This window comes from Cebus imitator, unplaced genomic scaffold, assembly GCF_001604975.1.
Source record: "Cebus imitator isolate Cc_AM_T3 unplaced genomic scaffold, Cebus_imitator-1.0 Scaffold632, whole genome shotgun sequence".
Classification (NCBI taxonomy): domain Eukaryota; kingdom Metazoa; phylum Chordata; class Mammalia; order Primates; family Cebidae; genus Cebus; species Cebus imitator.
The window spans coordinates 638213-653831 of NW_016107947.1; the positions used below are offsets into that span (position 1 = coordinate 638213).

At 38.8% G+C, this 15619-nt stretch overlaps 1 protein-coding gene across 2 annotated transcripts in view; it reads right to left on the minus strand.

Moving 5' to 3' along the window:
- SPTLC3 (serine palmitoyltransferase long chain base subunit 3) overlaps positions 1 to 15619 on the minus strand; it is a 153164-nt gene that overhangs the window by 58009 nt on the left and 79536 nt on the right. For both annotated transcript variants that reach the window (XM_017517454.2, XM_017517453.2), the window contains 2 exons: positions 13986 to 14110; positions 12038 to 12131 (listed from right to left, as the gene is read on the minus strand). In XM_017517454.2, coding sequence (XP_017372943.1) covers positions 12038 to 12131; positions 13986 to 14110 — 219 coding nt within the window. The remainder of the gene's footprint in view (positions 1 to 12037; positions 12132 to 13985; positions 14111 to 15619) is intronic.

A 15619-nucleotide genomic window follows, 5' to 3' on the forward strand; every position in this document is an offset into this window, starting at 1 on the left:
AACCAGTCTTCCTTTTCTGTCATCTTTTATTTATTATGTCTATAATCTTTTATACTGTTATTCATCATCTAGAACCTATAGCCTGTGAAATAAAGAGATGGTGAATAAAGGCATTCCTGTTAAGAATGCTTTCCCTTCTGGGTCTTGGAATTTATAAGTTTTGGTGCAGAAATGATACATGGTAATGTGGCTCCGAAGCCATTGAAATAAAAACGAATCCCAAGTGAACTAAATTAGCAGTCATTTAAAAATGAATATTTTGAGATTTGGAAAACAATACGTAAATTCAGAGGCTATTGTGTTGTTTTTGCATCAAAAAGGTCACATAAACACTATGGGTTAGTCCAGGATTTTAAAATGAACACCAAGAGTCCTAAAGAGAAGTTTCTCTCCATTTAAAAAAATAACATGCAAGACATGAAAACAAGCCTTTCAGCTCAGTGGGCATGCTGTGTTTTTTACATTTTGCAGAGGAAAGCAAGAGGAATTCCAATCTCTTCCAAGGCAGGGACCTCGTTGTGCTTGACTTGAGCAGAGATTTCCATGGGGTGTGGCTTTTGGTGGAGCTCACAAATCCCCAGGTCCACACACCAGGATTCTTGAGCAGAAGGAAATTCAATTAGCCTTTTTTTTTTCCCCTCCTGCAAGGGGTGAACTCTCTGACCTCTTAGAATCATGGAAGCTACACAGGGAAAGGGATGACTGACCTCGGCCTGGATTCTGGTCCCACCTTAGCCCCTGGTACATTCCTCTCTGATTCTCTGTGGCTCTACAAGGCTACAGTGTGTGGATTACAAACTGGCAGATTTAAGGCATTGTGATTTAGGTTCTGAAGACCTTATGGGATTCTACTGTTTCAGCAAGCTGCATGCTCACATCTGCAAGCGATTTTTTAATAATGCTTATTAAAGCACGTACACTTGCATTATGTTAATCCCCATGACACCTCTGAGAAGTAGGGAAGAACTATTAGATTTTTGTTTTTTGCAGATGAAAAAAATGAATGCCAGAAGTTGTGTTTAAAAAAAAAAACACTCCCAAAACAAAAGCCATCCAAACAAACCCATTCTTGTTGATTTAATAAGAAAATTCTGAGATATGGAAATTAAAATAAAAGTATAAATTTAACACCATCTAGGCACACACACGGCGCTATTATACAGTGTTGTTGTCAAGTCATAAAGACACACCACAGACTTAAAAATCACCATTATTTGAGCATCAATAATGCCTTCGGTGTTATTCAGCACAAAGTCTGACTCACTAAGGATGTTTCCTTTGATCTGTAGCAGACTAAGAGGATTGAGCTGGTTTGGTGGTGTATTAGTCCATTTTCACGCTGCGGATAAAGACACACCTGAGACTGGGTAATTTATAAAGAAAATGAGGTTGAATGTACTGACAGTTCCACGTGGCTGGGGAGGCCTTACAATCAAGGCGTAAGGGGACACACATGTCTTAGGAGAGCAGCTCTCGTGGTAGTGAATAAGTCTCACGAGATCAAACGGTGTTACAAGAAATGAAAATGTGGAGCCCGCATTCTGGTGCCCAGTATAAAACAGTCCTAGTCTTTCACCGGCATGGTTAACTGGTTTACTGAATTACTAAATACTTGGAATAGTCCAACTATATGTCCAAAATTACAATGAGGCTTAGGTGACGAATGCTTGTAGCCAGGCTGAGCCTGTGCTTGTCCTTACATTCAAAACCCTAATAATAGCAAGCCTCCTGGATCTGGAAAAGCTGAAGGTGCAGTTTTGTGAAAAGAAAGCACAAGGCAGCAAGGGACCCAGAATCTTCCAAGAAGGTAAGTTGGGCATAGTTCATAGTGTGTCTTCCTGAAGAAAAAATCCAGACATTTAGCTTTCCTTTTATCTTACTGTTGAATGGCAACACTGCTGCATATGCCAGGGCTTCTTCCTTCCTCTCTTGTGGAGCTCTGAGTTTTCCAAAAGCCTAGATCTAATGTGAGATCTTCGCTCACTGCCCATTTCTCAGCGCCCTTTCTCCTCTCCCCTGGATCCAGGGACTGAAGATTGGGGCTGAAACTCAGCCTCCACTTTCCATATGCTCCTGGTGTGGTTGGTGGTTTATTCTTTGTCATCCAAGGCCCCACAAACTACTTCCAGCTGCATTTAGAGACACCCTTTGGCTACCTACTCTGTGGGTTGCTCAGCAAAAATATTTTTGTGTCTGCCTATCAGAGGCACTCACATTTTGTATGTGAAAAGACGGTTGGATGATGAATATGAATGTTACTTTTTACTGTTTCTAGTCCCTTTCTCTCCATCTGTATATCCACTCCTCTTATTCCTTTGGATGTGCAGTTTTAATCTTTCAAGATTCAACCGAAACGTGAAATAGTAAGTAGAGGGTATTTAAATAGCTATGAATGATGACAAAGAAATTATTCTTACTTTTAAGATGGTGGTGGGGAGGACTGCCCTCCTTGTTTAGCGTTTGGGTGAAAACATCACAATGACCAGTTTTGGGAAGCAAAACAATTATTTTTTGAAAGTCACATTTATGGAGTATTTTCTCCATGAGATCACAGGGAGCATTTTGCTGCACTGAAAATTTGGTGCTTTTATGTTTTATAAAGCAGATTGTGCAAGGACTTTGGTTCAAGTTTTCTGTATGGCTCTTTAAATATGTGGACAGTTGTTGCATGGCCTTAGGCAGTTCAAAGAAGCAAAGGGATCTTCTTGGAAGAGTGCAAAAGATAGCTGAGGGCAGATGACCTGGGTTGGGCTTATGGGTGAGGCAGGTGCTAGGCACAGGGTCTGTTTACCCTGCAGGAGAAGCAGGTAATTGCAGCAACTTTTGACCTTGTAGGCATGAGATGAAGGATAGGTAGAGCCTAGAAACTAGCGTCACAGTGTCCAATATACTTGGGCGCTGGGCTTGATGCAACATGTAGGCTTCTGATCCTCAGGGAGGAGATTGTGGAATGAGACAAGTTCTGAGATGGGATCTCCAAATGAGGGTGCTCAATGCATGAAGGTAAGATATAATTCAGGGAACAGTATAGGAGCCCAGTGGTTAGGGTCTCAGCCAGGTGCTGGCAGCATCTACCTAACCAAAACTGCCTTGGCCCTGGGAGAGGTATAAGGGAGATGGAAGCTACCAAGTTTGCATTCATCACTCTACCATCTAGGGGCAAACAGAGGGTGGAAAAGGCCAGGAAAGAAGGTAGCATGTCATGCTTAAAAACAAGGACACTGGAGTTAGACTTCCTAGGTTTAAATCCCAGTTCTGACTCTTACTAGCTCTGTGTATCTAAGGAGTCACTTCACCACCTGATAGATGTTTCTTCATCTGTCAAAAAGGGGATAAGAGTAGCAGGTAAATGTAAATGGCTCGTTACAGCAAAGGCTCAATACAGCTGATTATCATGAAAAGCTAGGGAGGCAATTGATGCCTTTATTAAACAACCCAGTTTAGAAGTCCAACTTGGACACTGAGCTCTAAAAGATCATGGCTTGCTAGGGAGTCTAAGCCATGTTTATGGGTTTAACTTTTCACTTAACCTCACGAGTCCTTGTTGTGCAGACTAGGTAGTGCTCTGAGTTTTCTGGCAAACACTGGACTTCTTGTTCTTCCTCCTCTTGGCATTTAATTGCTGCTAGGTAGAAATTTGGTTATTTATTTCCACTTTTTTTTAAAACCATTCCAAATTCTTGGCTTGCCTGGACCTGTGACCTTATGGCAACTCTTAGCTGAAGAAACGGCTTTTCTGTGAGGCTAGCTTAAGAAAGTCTTTGTGACTCACCTGAGGACTGTTTGCTGCTCTAAGTGTGGTTCTGCATGGCAGCAGCAGCACCTAAGAGCTTGTCAGAATGTAGGATCTCAGGGCCCCACCCAGACCTGCTCAGTCAGAGTGTGCATTTTAACAAGACCCCCCAAGTACCTCGTGGGCACATGAAAGCCTGAGAAATATTGGGGAAGAATAACTTCATCATTTGCTCATTTCTTCAAAATGCGCCAGAATCACACTGGAGAACAAATGTGTTGGCTCCTGGTTGCAGATGACTCTGAAGCTGAGGCTGTGAAATGGCTGGAGAACGGCTGGATGCCGCCAGGGCAACCTGAGAGTTGGCTATTTCACTGAAGCTGCCCACAGTAGATAATGCAAAAAGATATTCTTTGTGTTTAGCCAGCAAGAATGCCGAGGCCAAACATCAGCATTCTGAATTGAAATTGAGTCTACTGACAGGATAGGGCTCCATTAGCCATCACACTAAATTGAGTTTTACACAAGGGACCATAGCGTTCTGAGTCCTACCTATGGGCTGGCAGGAAGTAGCTGGATTCAGCTGGTGGTTGGGAGTATTAACAAGTGCAAGGCATATCCTGCCTATATCCCCTCAGCCCAGCTTCTTAATGTAAATGCAGGCCATTCTTTGTCTCAGAGCTTTATTTTCTGGCTGTGGGAACACAGCCTGTATAGGGAGCAGCGTTCAATCAGTCACAAATGGGAATTGGTGGATAAATACCGCAGCTCCCTCAGCCCACAGGTGGGGATAACACCAAAGTACCTATCCTGGCACCCAGAGTTTTCTCATAGAATCGAGGTCCTGTTGTCCACTGTGGTCATTTGCTTGACAATACACTGTATTGGCTGCCTTCTTGTGACCTGCTCATCTGCTGCTGCTTCCTGCCATCACTTTCTGAATAAGTGAGTTGTGATTACATCCATGTCTCAGGGTCTGCTACTGGGGGAAGCAATCAAGACAAAAGTAATAGACTTGGGTCTGCATTTTGACCCCTGTGATTTATCATTTGTCTCTCCTTAGGTAGGTGATGTAATCACTTTGAGCATTAGTTTTCTCTTTAAAAAAAAATGAGGATAATGAAAAGAACTGTGTTTCTGGGTTGCTGTTAAAATTAGATGAACTAATTAGCTAAAGAACTTAATACCAGTGAATGTTGAATGAATTATGTAGTAGTTATGTCTTAGCTATTGTCCACATTTACTATTGTAGAAGAACTAATCTATGATGATAAAAGATTCTGGTACTCAGGGTTTGTTTTTGTTTTTGTTTGTTTTGTTTTGTTTTGTTTAAGAAATGAGGTCTTGCTATGTTGCCCAGGCTCGTCTTGAACTCCTGGCCTCAAGTAGTGATCCTTCCACCTTAGCTAACTGAGTTGGGCTTACAGGTATGAGCTACCACACCTGGCTCTAGTACTCAGTTTTGAATTTGGCATCATTAAAAATTCACCTCTGTGTCTTTTCCTGTTTTTTAGGAAATAGACTTTGGGTGTTTTGGTTTTGCTCCCTTGCAGAAGTTTCTTTCTATGTAGTCTTCTCAGGTATTCATTCTGACTTTGTGAGAAATGGAGAGAGAGAAATAATAAATAGCTTTGGAGTTAATGGTCAAGCCTATTCATACGGCTTAAAAGTTTATTATGATGGTCTGAGTGGGTTTAAGTATACCTTAGGTATGTTTTTCCTACAGAGAATTCAAAAATTCAAGGGCTCAGAATTCTGATTCATTTATAATTGTCTTAAATAACTAAGGATGTCCATTTCCCCTGGTACTACAAAAAAAAAAAAAAAAAAACCTCCCCTCCAACAGAAGAGTGTATTGTTAAGGTGTAAGGAGAGGATGTGAAGCAGAGGACAGTCCATGGGAGCAGAACAAGTTTGGAGTTGCATGAAATTCCACAATCCCAGTGTTTAAAGATGCTCTGGTGCAGGTGGCAATTCTTAAAACCTGTCTCACAAGTTATTCACTTCTATCTGGACTGGTTGTATGTGTCATATACCCAGAGGTCCTGCAGATCCTACACAATCTCTGTATTCTATCTGTGTGGATGCATAGCAAGGATTAAGGCATCACCGCATACTGAAGCAGTTACTATTATCCTGGGAAAAGCAGAGCAGGAAACAGAGCCAGCAGCATCTGATGCAAATAATTCTGCTCTCAAGGGGGCTGTTTTTGTGATGTAAATACATCAGCAGCAGAATATGCTCATGTTTCAAAGTTGTATAAACATGCGGGTGGGTAGGAACAAGGACTTTTTGCACCTGTGAGTGAAAGCCTAGTGGTTTCCTATTGCTGCTATAAGAAATTAGAATAAACTTAGTGACTTTACGACAACACAAACTTATCTTACTGTTCTAGAGGTCAGAAGTCTGAAATAGGTTTGACTGGGTGAAAATCAGGATATTGGCAGGGCTGTATTTCTGTCTGGAGGCCCTAGGGGAGAATCCATGTCCTTGTTTTTTCCAGCTTCTAGGGAAATACTTCCTGCATTCCTTAGCTTGTGGCCTCCTTTCATCTTCAAAGCCAGAAAGGGCTCTTGAAGTCTTTCTCACATTGCATTACCCTGCACCTCACTCTTTTGCTTCTCTTTTCCACATTTAACAACCCTATGATTGCACTGGACCTGTGTGGATAGTCTCTTTATTTTAAGGTTAGCTGTTGTGCAGCCTGGATTCCATCTGCAACTGGAATTCCCTTTGCCAGGCAACAGCATGTTCACAGGTTCTGGGGATGAGGGCATGGACATCTTTGAGGGGTGAACATTATTTTTCCTACCAGAGAGAGCTAAAGAGCAACAGCAGCTCAGGTATAATAGACTCCCACGGATTAGAAGAGAGACTCTGACCTTAGCTATACCCAATTCTTAATTAGTTGGGAAGGGCAGCATTTATCCAGACAGTTCCAGGCTTCACTATTAATCAGTTGTATGATCTTGGACAAGTTGGTTAATAACTCTAAGCTTGAATCTTCTCATTTGTAAAGGAGTCCCTACCTCATGGAATTCTTCACAAGGCTAAATAAATAAGAGGCCATTAGCTCAGCATCTGGCACAGAGGACATTCTCAATAAATGCTAGTTGCTAGTATAAATAACTGCAGCTAACATTCATTGTTAAAATAGAGATAATAACTATTATTTTTCACAAGTACAAGGAGGGCATGAAGAACACATTACTGAATGTTTTGAGAGCTTTGTAAAATTGGGAGATAAAATTTAACTCTTAAATTATAATTTCAGCAAAAAGTTAAGAATTTGAGGCATAATTTCTTTTGGAAATAATTTGAAATGTTAACAGAAATATTCCAAGAATAAGAGTACTGCAAAGAATACCCACTTTCCTTTACCTAGATTCACCTATTAACACTTTATCCCATTTGCTTATTCTTCTCATCTTGCATATTTATAGCTATGTTTGTCCATCTGTGTTTAAATGTGTTTGCACACACACACATAATTTTTTCCCTTAATTAAGACTAAGTTGCATATATCATGGTCTTTATTCCTAAATAATTCAGTGTGTCTTCTTTAAGAATAGGGTATTCTTCCCTCTAAGAGTGGGATATTCTTATATGATTACAGCAAGATTCAGCAAGTTTTTTTCTATAAAATACCAGATAGTATTATTTTAGGCCTTGTGGACCATATACAGTCTCTGTTGCATAGTCTTTGTTCTTTATTCAACGCTTTAAATATGTAAAAGTGTTCTTAGCCCACAGGTCATAAGTTGTCTGCCCTTGGACCATGGTGAAATGATCCACTTCAGTATTTTTAATGTTGGTACATGATTCTTATCTAATATTATCTAATTTACCACGCATCTTCCAATTTTTCAAATTGGCCTAGTAATTTCCTTTATGCATTTCCCTGTCTCTTTTGGAATCTAATCTAGGACCCGCCATTGCACTTGGTTGATACTGTTCTTTCATATCCTTCAATCCGGGCCATTTCCTCAGCCTTTCACTGTCTCTTATGATATTGACATGTTTAGGGAATACAGTTCCTTTTTTTAAAAATAGAACATTCCTAATTTGGGGCTGTCTAGTGATAAGATTCACTGCTCTAACCTGCATCCCATATAAACGATGTCAAAGGCTTTTTAGGGTATCATATCTGGAGACACACACGGTCCATCCGCTCCTCGCAGATGACTTCCAAGCAATAGCAAGTGGAAGAACAAAAACAAAACAAAACAAAAAAAGGAAGAATAGAGAAATCCTAAAAGAACACTGCTTTAGAGACAGATGATCTTCAGAATTATTGTGTGTTTTTTTCATCCAATGCTGTGCAAAGCTTTAACTTAAAGCTTGTGTCTCTGTTTTCATCTCTACTAGACATAGGAGAAGGCAACTAAATGTTTTGAGAAAAACCATTTCATCCAGGGAGCAGCATGGTAAGAAGCAGAACTCCCAGGAGCCTTTTGTTGGTTTTTGAAGTACATATATTCTTAGCTTGTGTATACATCTTAATTTTTGTATAGTAACTGGCCAGCGTCTTATCTTTCAGCCTCTGCTTCAGTAGTTCAGCCCGACGTTCGGGTCACACTGAAAGTCCTGCTGCTCTCTGCACACTCCAGATCCGTTTTTTGCTTGAAATAGTCCTTTCTTCTTCCCTGATTAGAATTATCTTAATTTTTCATCATCTTCTGCTAATGTCATCCATTTCATGCAATTCCCAAGAAGAAATAGACTCTTTATTTTTCTATAATGTTTTCTACTGTCCCTTGGTGACATTGATGATGACAATGATGAGGCTAATAATAGTAATACCGTAGCAACTACAAATAATTGAGTAGTTTCTCTTGCCAGGCATTGTGCTAGGCACTTATATCCCTTTTCCAACAATAGTATTATTTATGCATCATAGTTATCCTCATTTTTGAAATAGGAAAACTGAGATCCAAAAAGTAGCATGTCTAGGACCACAGTCTCATAGTCTAATAAGCTATATAGAATGAGGACACAAGTATGTGGGTCAAAGACAGTACTCTGTTTTAAAATATTGAAGCAATCGTTTTAATTTTATATATGTTGTATGGTGATAATATTGTTAGATTAAATTTAGTTACAGGGAAACATACAGATATTAAGTGTACAATTCATTGAACTTAACAGATATTAAGTGTACAATTCAATGAACTTAAATAAGAATGTAACCATCACCCCATCAAAATATGGCCCCACAAAGTTCTTTTATGCCTCTTCTCACCAATTCCCTCCCTCCAAACCAGAGACAAGCATTGTTGTGATTTCTATTATCCTAAATTAGTTTGGTCTGTTTTTGAATTTACTATAAATGAACTCGCCCAGTATGTGTACACTTTTCTATCTGGTTTATTTCACTCAAAATAATAAAAAAAATTTTCTTGAGAATCAGCCATGTTATGTATAGAAGTAGCTTATTTATTTATTTTTTTTATTGTAGAGGAGTGTTCTGTTGTATAAATAAGTAACAGTTTTTTTCTACTCTGCTGTTGGTAGACATTCAAATTGTTTCCAGATTTTGGCTATTATGAATAAAGATGCTATGAGCATTCTTGTACAAGCCTTTTAGTGGATATATACTTTGATTCCTCTTGGGTAGATGCCTAGGTATAGGGTCATAGTATAGGGGTATGTTTAGCTTTGTGAAACTTTGCCAAATAACTTTCCAAAAAGTTATACCATTTTACACTCCGTAGGCAATGGGTGAGCGTTCTAGTGGCTCCATATCCTTGCTAACATTTGGTGTTGTTATCTTTTTAATTTTAGCTATTTTAGTGGGTGTGAGAAAGCACTGCAGCCAAAGCCTATACTCTTAACCCCTGCTTGATGTCATCACGACCCTTTGCATTTTATACAGTAACTTGCATACATATCTCTCTTTCCAACTAGATTCCAAGCCCTCAGATAGCTAAGATATTAACTTATCATTTTTATAATCTTTCAAAGGACTAACACAGTGCCTGAATCAGAATAGATACTCAATAAATGCTTAATACATTTTGGCTTGGAACACATTCTCTGCATTTTTTTTTTTTTTTGCCAATGTTCAATCAATAGTGTGAAAGAGTAGAGAGAGGATGAGTGAGGATAATTAATATGGCAGAAGTCTGGTGATATATCCGAGGGCACACTGGCAAGGTCAGGGGACAGCTTAGATTGAAGTATGTTCAAAAATAAGATTCTAGGTCTTGTATATCTCAGTATGCATTATAATCATCTGGGGAACTCTGGAAAAAAATGCAAATGTCTTAGCCCCAAACAAATGATGGTTATCTTGGAGGATTTCTACCCTAAAAGCCTTCAGCTGGAGAATAGGGAATGCTTGGTCAATGATTAATGAAGTGCGTGCTTAGTCTCCCAGCTGGTTATTTATATATGCATGTATGTTTACCTATCCATATGGCAGACATTTGGACTGAATTGATCTCGAGGTGAGCACAGTCATTGATCTTTTATAGATGTTCCCTAGATGCCACTCTTGGGCAGCTAGCATTATAAACACTGACATAGTAGAATGAAGAAATAAGAGGTTTACATTGATGATGATAATGTTGGTCTGTTCCAAAGAGGTAACAACCTGACTATGTCTCTCTCTAGAAGTGAGATTATCACATCTAACTACATACATGTATGGAACTACAGTTGAGTGACTGCCTAGCTATCCCCTTTATCCTCTGCCAAGTAGACAGAGCCTTTGATCAGCAATCATCTGCCATGTGGAAGAATCAAGGGGCACAGCACACTTGTGCTAATACCAAAGGCATTCCTTGTAAGTCTCTTAATAAACTTACTTGGAGCCCTGAAGGCCGTCTACTCCAAACATGAATTCCCAGCCCTGCCAAAATGATTTGAGTCTAAACATGACAATCCATGATATATCAGGCAGAACTGAAAGAATTTAACATGGCTTATCAAAGTCTAAAGCTGAAATTGAGTGATGCAAAATGGACAAATGAGGTCAATGTATTTTGAATGACATTAAGCTAGATGTTATAGCCATGCTGTAAATCTGAGGGGCCCAGAGTCTGGCTCTTCTGAATGGTCTGGTCCTGAACTTCACCCTGAGTGTTCACTCTCACATAGCTACTGAAAGTGGCTCAGTAAGGCATAGCCAGACCTTACCTCACTCAGTGAGAGCCATAGATTTTTCATTTGAACAACTCTAAGAGTTAGACAAGGGAGTTCACTTGAGAATACTCCCATGCATTTTCTTTCCTCCCCCATGGGACAACTGTTCTTTGGTTTGAGATTGCTGTGAGGTGGGCAGTACAGAGCTGAAACAATTCTTCCTCAGTTCTCCATCAGCCTTCTTCTCCTCACTTCAAACTGTTGTTACCTCCTTGGAGGATGGAGGGGAGAGCTAGGAAAGAGGAACAGGGAAAAGTGAAGGCGAAAGGAATGCAGGAGAGAAAGGTAGTAAGGAAGAAAAAGAAAAATTCATGTGTGTACACATGTATGCATGTGTGTGTGTGTGCATGCACACATACACAGAAAGAAGGGAATCACAATTTCCAATCACAATAACAAATTAGAATCAGAACCTTTCAACTAGGAGGATCTTTACCTATCACAGAGTTAAACACCTCGTTTTACAGATGAGGAAACTGAATGCAAGAAAGATGAAAGGATTTATACAAAGTGACACAGTAAGTCAGGAGCAGAGTTAGATATGAGATCTCAGGTGTCCACCACCATCCACCTCCTTCAAAGTGTTTCCCGATAATTTCCATGCTACCGTATCAAGTCTCTAAAAAAAAAATAGCCTTCTGCCTGCATCTCACCACCCAGCCACACAAACCAGAGCCTGAAAGGACATTTCAATGAAGTTGAGTAGATGGTTTTGCTGGGTGGGGATCTGAGCATCTGTGGGTGGGCAAAGTAGGCATTCTAATAAGAAACAGGCTCTTTTTTTTTTTTTTTTAACCTGACTGTAACACAAAACTTAAGTCTTCAAACCTTCCCAGGCAGAGCTGTAGAAAGGGAAGAGTTATAACACTTCTGATAATTAAGTGGCAGTCCTAAGAGATCAATCATGTCTTCAGAGGCCACATTGAAAAACCACTAACAGTGGCATTAATGTGTTTGGGTTACACTTAACAATCTGGTTGTTAAATGCACTTCAACCATTTGTTCTGGGTCACCAGAGGTTAACAAGCCAGTAGTGAATGTAAACATAATTGTGTTTCTTGAGGCTATGTTGTCAGCTTGAAGAACAGAACAAAGCCTCATCAATAATCTTTACTTTCTTCTAAGCCTGTACATGTTGAGTAATACATTGATACTCACTGTTGTGTTTGAAGGTTCTTATGGTTGCACCTGAGAGTCGAGCCCCAAGCACAAGCGATGTGTGGTTTAACTCATCACTTAAAATGAGGCATCCCTGTGCAGAAAGCAAGCACACAAAACACAAGCTAGTAAATAAAACAAAGGAAAAACAACTTGTGGGGACGGGAAGGCACTCTAAAACCTATAACACAGATTTCTAAAACTCACTTTAATTTTAAAAGGCCAAGAGTTTAACCTGGTGTCTATATGGATAAAATCATGTATAGCAGTTAGCTGATGGAGACGGGAATTGTTTTAAGAGATTACATGTTCACTGCTACATTTACATATGGTTTTCAGTAGAGAAGTTCATCCAAGATCTTTGTCAAGCACCAGGTAGATTGGTAGATTTTTGGGTGAGTTATGAACTTATAGAGGCATCTCAATTATTTCTACTGAAAGGCAAGGGTCTTTTGTGCAGGACAATTCAAGCTCTTACTTCTGGTTCTCATTTTCCACTGTATTAACATCCCATGTAGACAAAAACATCACTGTTTATAGTAAAAAACTTGGAAAAGTATGCATGGCAATTTAGTCTGAGGTATGTGGATAAAGTCAGTCTAACTTACTGCTTACATATTACTCTTTGTAAAATTATTTTTCCTTTTTAATTAAACATTTCTAACTTGTAAAACTGAGCATACTGAAAATGCAGGCAAATTATGCAGGACCTTTGTCTTTGGTGGCCTTCCAGAATCTTTGAGTTCTCCTTTATATTTCTGTAGTTTCACACATAGCATGTTTTGATTTTTTTTTAGGTAAAAGCCACAATAATTCCCGTACATTTGTACTCTCTATATATGCATATTTGTATTTTTTTCTGGTGGAACATTTGAGAATTATTTGTAAGCCTCCTATTTCACCATGCCTAAGAACAGGACATTCTCCTACGAAAATCACAATTCAGTGATCACATCCAAGCAGTTCAATGTTTTTACAATACTATCATTTGATAGACAGTTCAAATTTAAATTTCCCCAACTTTTCTAATGATGTCTTAATACTTTTTATAGATGTTATCATTCCTTTGATGTTGTTCAATGCAAAATCCAGTCTAAGACCATGCACTGCATGTAGCTGTGATGAGACAGATTTTCAAAGGCATAAATCTGATTAATGTACTTGCTTACTTGGCAATGAACTAGCCAACTTCCCATTTTTTTCTGAGGAACAATTTCAAACACCAGCATGATTTTCACTATATGGTTTATTGCCATTAGGCACCTGCTTTCATCTCTGGTCATTTTTCGACCACCATTTTATATTCTGGTTCCTCCAAATCTATGTATTTTATACATGCTCTTCCCTCTTTTTGCCCTAAGTAATTAAGCTTATTTATCTGTGAAAATTCTGTTCTCCTCTCACCATTTTTGCTCAGACACTGCAGACTTTCTCAGGAAGGGTTTTGGGCAGCTCTTTGTCCTTCCTCATGTATGACCATGCCTCTTCTGTTTGCCCTGTTTTATCCAGTATATAGTTTTCCCCATTAGACTATAAACTACATAAATTTAAAAGGCACAGGACTTGTTCATCTTTGTATGTCTTATATCTTCTCTTATATGAGGACATAGTAGATTCTCAATAATTGGTTTATTGAATGAAAAACTAAATGAGTAACATAGGAAAAATATTTTGTCCAAATGCTTAATAAATATTTGCTATAGTAAGTTGCGTGGGAATTCAGGAGCCCAAAATTATGACTACTTTGTTAAACTGTCAAATCTTATGATCAAATATCATGATAAGATTTGCTGGACTAAGCTGGCATACTTATTCAAAAATACCAATATCTAATCACTTTCTCCTGAGAAAAGAACCTTCTCAGCCATACTTCTAACAAGGACCTGCTCAGAGTTACAATTCTTAGGAGTAATAGAGTAGAAGACAATTACGTTAACAAACTTCTCACCTTTCCAACTAACGCAGGGATATTCATTGAGTTAGTTGCAAATCCCATCCCAAAGACCATAGCTGCTTCCACATTCAGGAACTTAGCCACAAGGTCCTCCAACTCCTCGTGCTTATCCAAAGTGCCTGCACATAAAATTGTGAGGAGTAAGCCTTCTCTTTTCAACAAGGCCAAGATTGAAAACTCAAATTCCAGTACATACACATCACCAAAAGACCTATACAAGAGTGCTTGTAGCAGGAATATTTGCCATTGCCCCAATTTAGAAACAAGCCAAATATTCAAATATTGTAGAGTGGGTAATTACAATATGGGATATTTGTATAGTGGAATTTAATACAGCAATAAGAAAGAATGAACTGCTGCTCCACACAACATTGTGGATAAATCTGACAAATCTATTGTTTAGTGAAAGAAGTCAGACATCTAAAAAAGTACAGGCTATATGATTTAGTTTACATAAAGTTTGCAAATGGACAAAACAAATCTATAGGGTTAGAAGTCAGGATAGTGGTTACTTTTGTCAGGAGCATGAGGAGGGTTTTTAGAGTCTCTGAATGTTCTATTTCTGCATTTGTTACATAGTTATGTTTGCTTTGTGAAAATCCATTGAGCTGTGTACTTACCACTGGTACACTTTTCACCATTCCATAAATAAAATTTACAAAGAATATCACAATTCTTCTGTCTTTTTACTCTACATCTCACAAGTAATTAAATTATAACCCCATCAGTTTCCCCACATCTAAATGCAAAACAGATCCCATGACTTCCACAGATACCAGTAAAACTAGTTATAATTCATTGAACCTTTGGAATGTACTAGATACTGTGTTAAGCCCATTATTTAGGTTCTATCATTTAATCTTAGAAGCCCAATAATGCAGGTATTTTTACTCCACAGATAAGAAAACTGAGGCCTAAGAGGTTACCAATAAAAAGCCACAGAGATAATCTAGTCTAACTCCAAAGTTCATGTTTTTACCTTTTTACAATCTCTTATATGCTTGCCCTTTGATCCCTCCCTAAACATAATCCCCTCATGGTTTGTTACAGGAAATGTTGATGCTCCCCATATTTTCTGTTTGCTGTTACGTGAACTTCTGTGTCTGCACAGTTCAACATGGTAGCCACCAGCCACATGTGGTTACTGCAATTGAGAAACTGAATTTCAAATTGTATTTAATTTTAAGTCACTTAAAATGTAAAGCTAAAGCATAGTAAGATGTGTTTCACCAACTGCAAATTTATTTTTTGATAGCATTACATTTCTTATTAATTAATGGAAATTTAATGTCTTTATTAACATGTGCTGTAAGTGTAAAATAGGTATCATTTTCTGAAGCCTTAGTACAGCAACAAAAAGAATGTAAAATAGCACTTTTTTTTTTTCCTTTGAGAAGGAGTCTCACTCTGTTGTCAAGGCTGGAGTGCAATGGCATTATCCCGGCTCACTGCAACCTCCATCTCTTGGGTTCAAACATTTCTGCCTCAGCCTCCCGAGTAGCTGGGAAAACAGGTGCACATTGCCATGCCCAGCTAATTTTTTTGTATTTTAGTAGAGACACCATTTCACTGTGTTGCCCATGCTGGTCTAGAACTCCTGAGCTTAGGCAATCCACCCACCTTGGCCT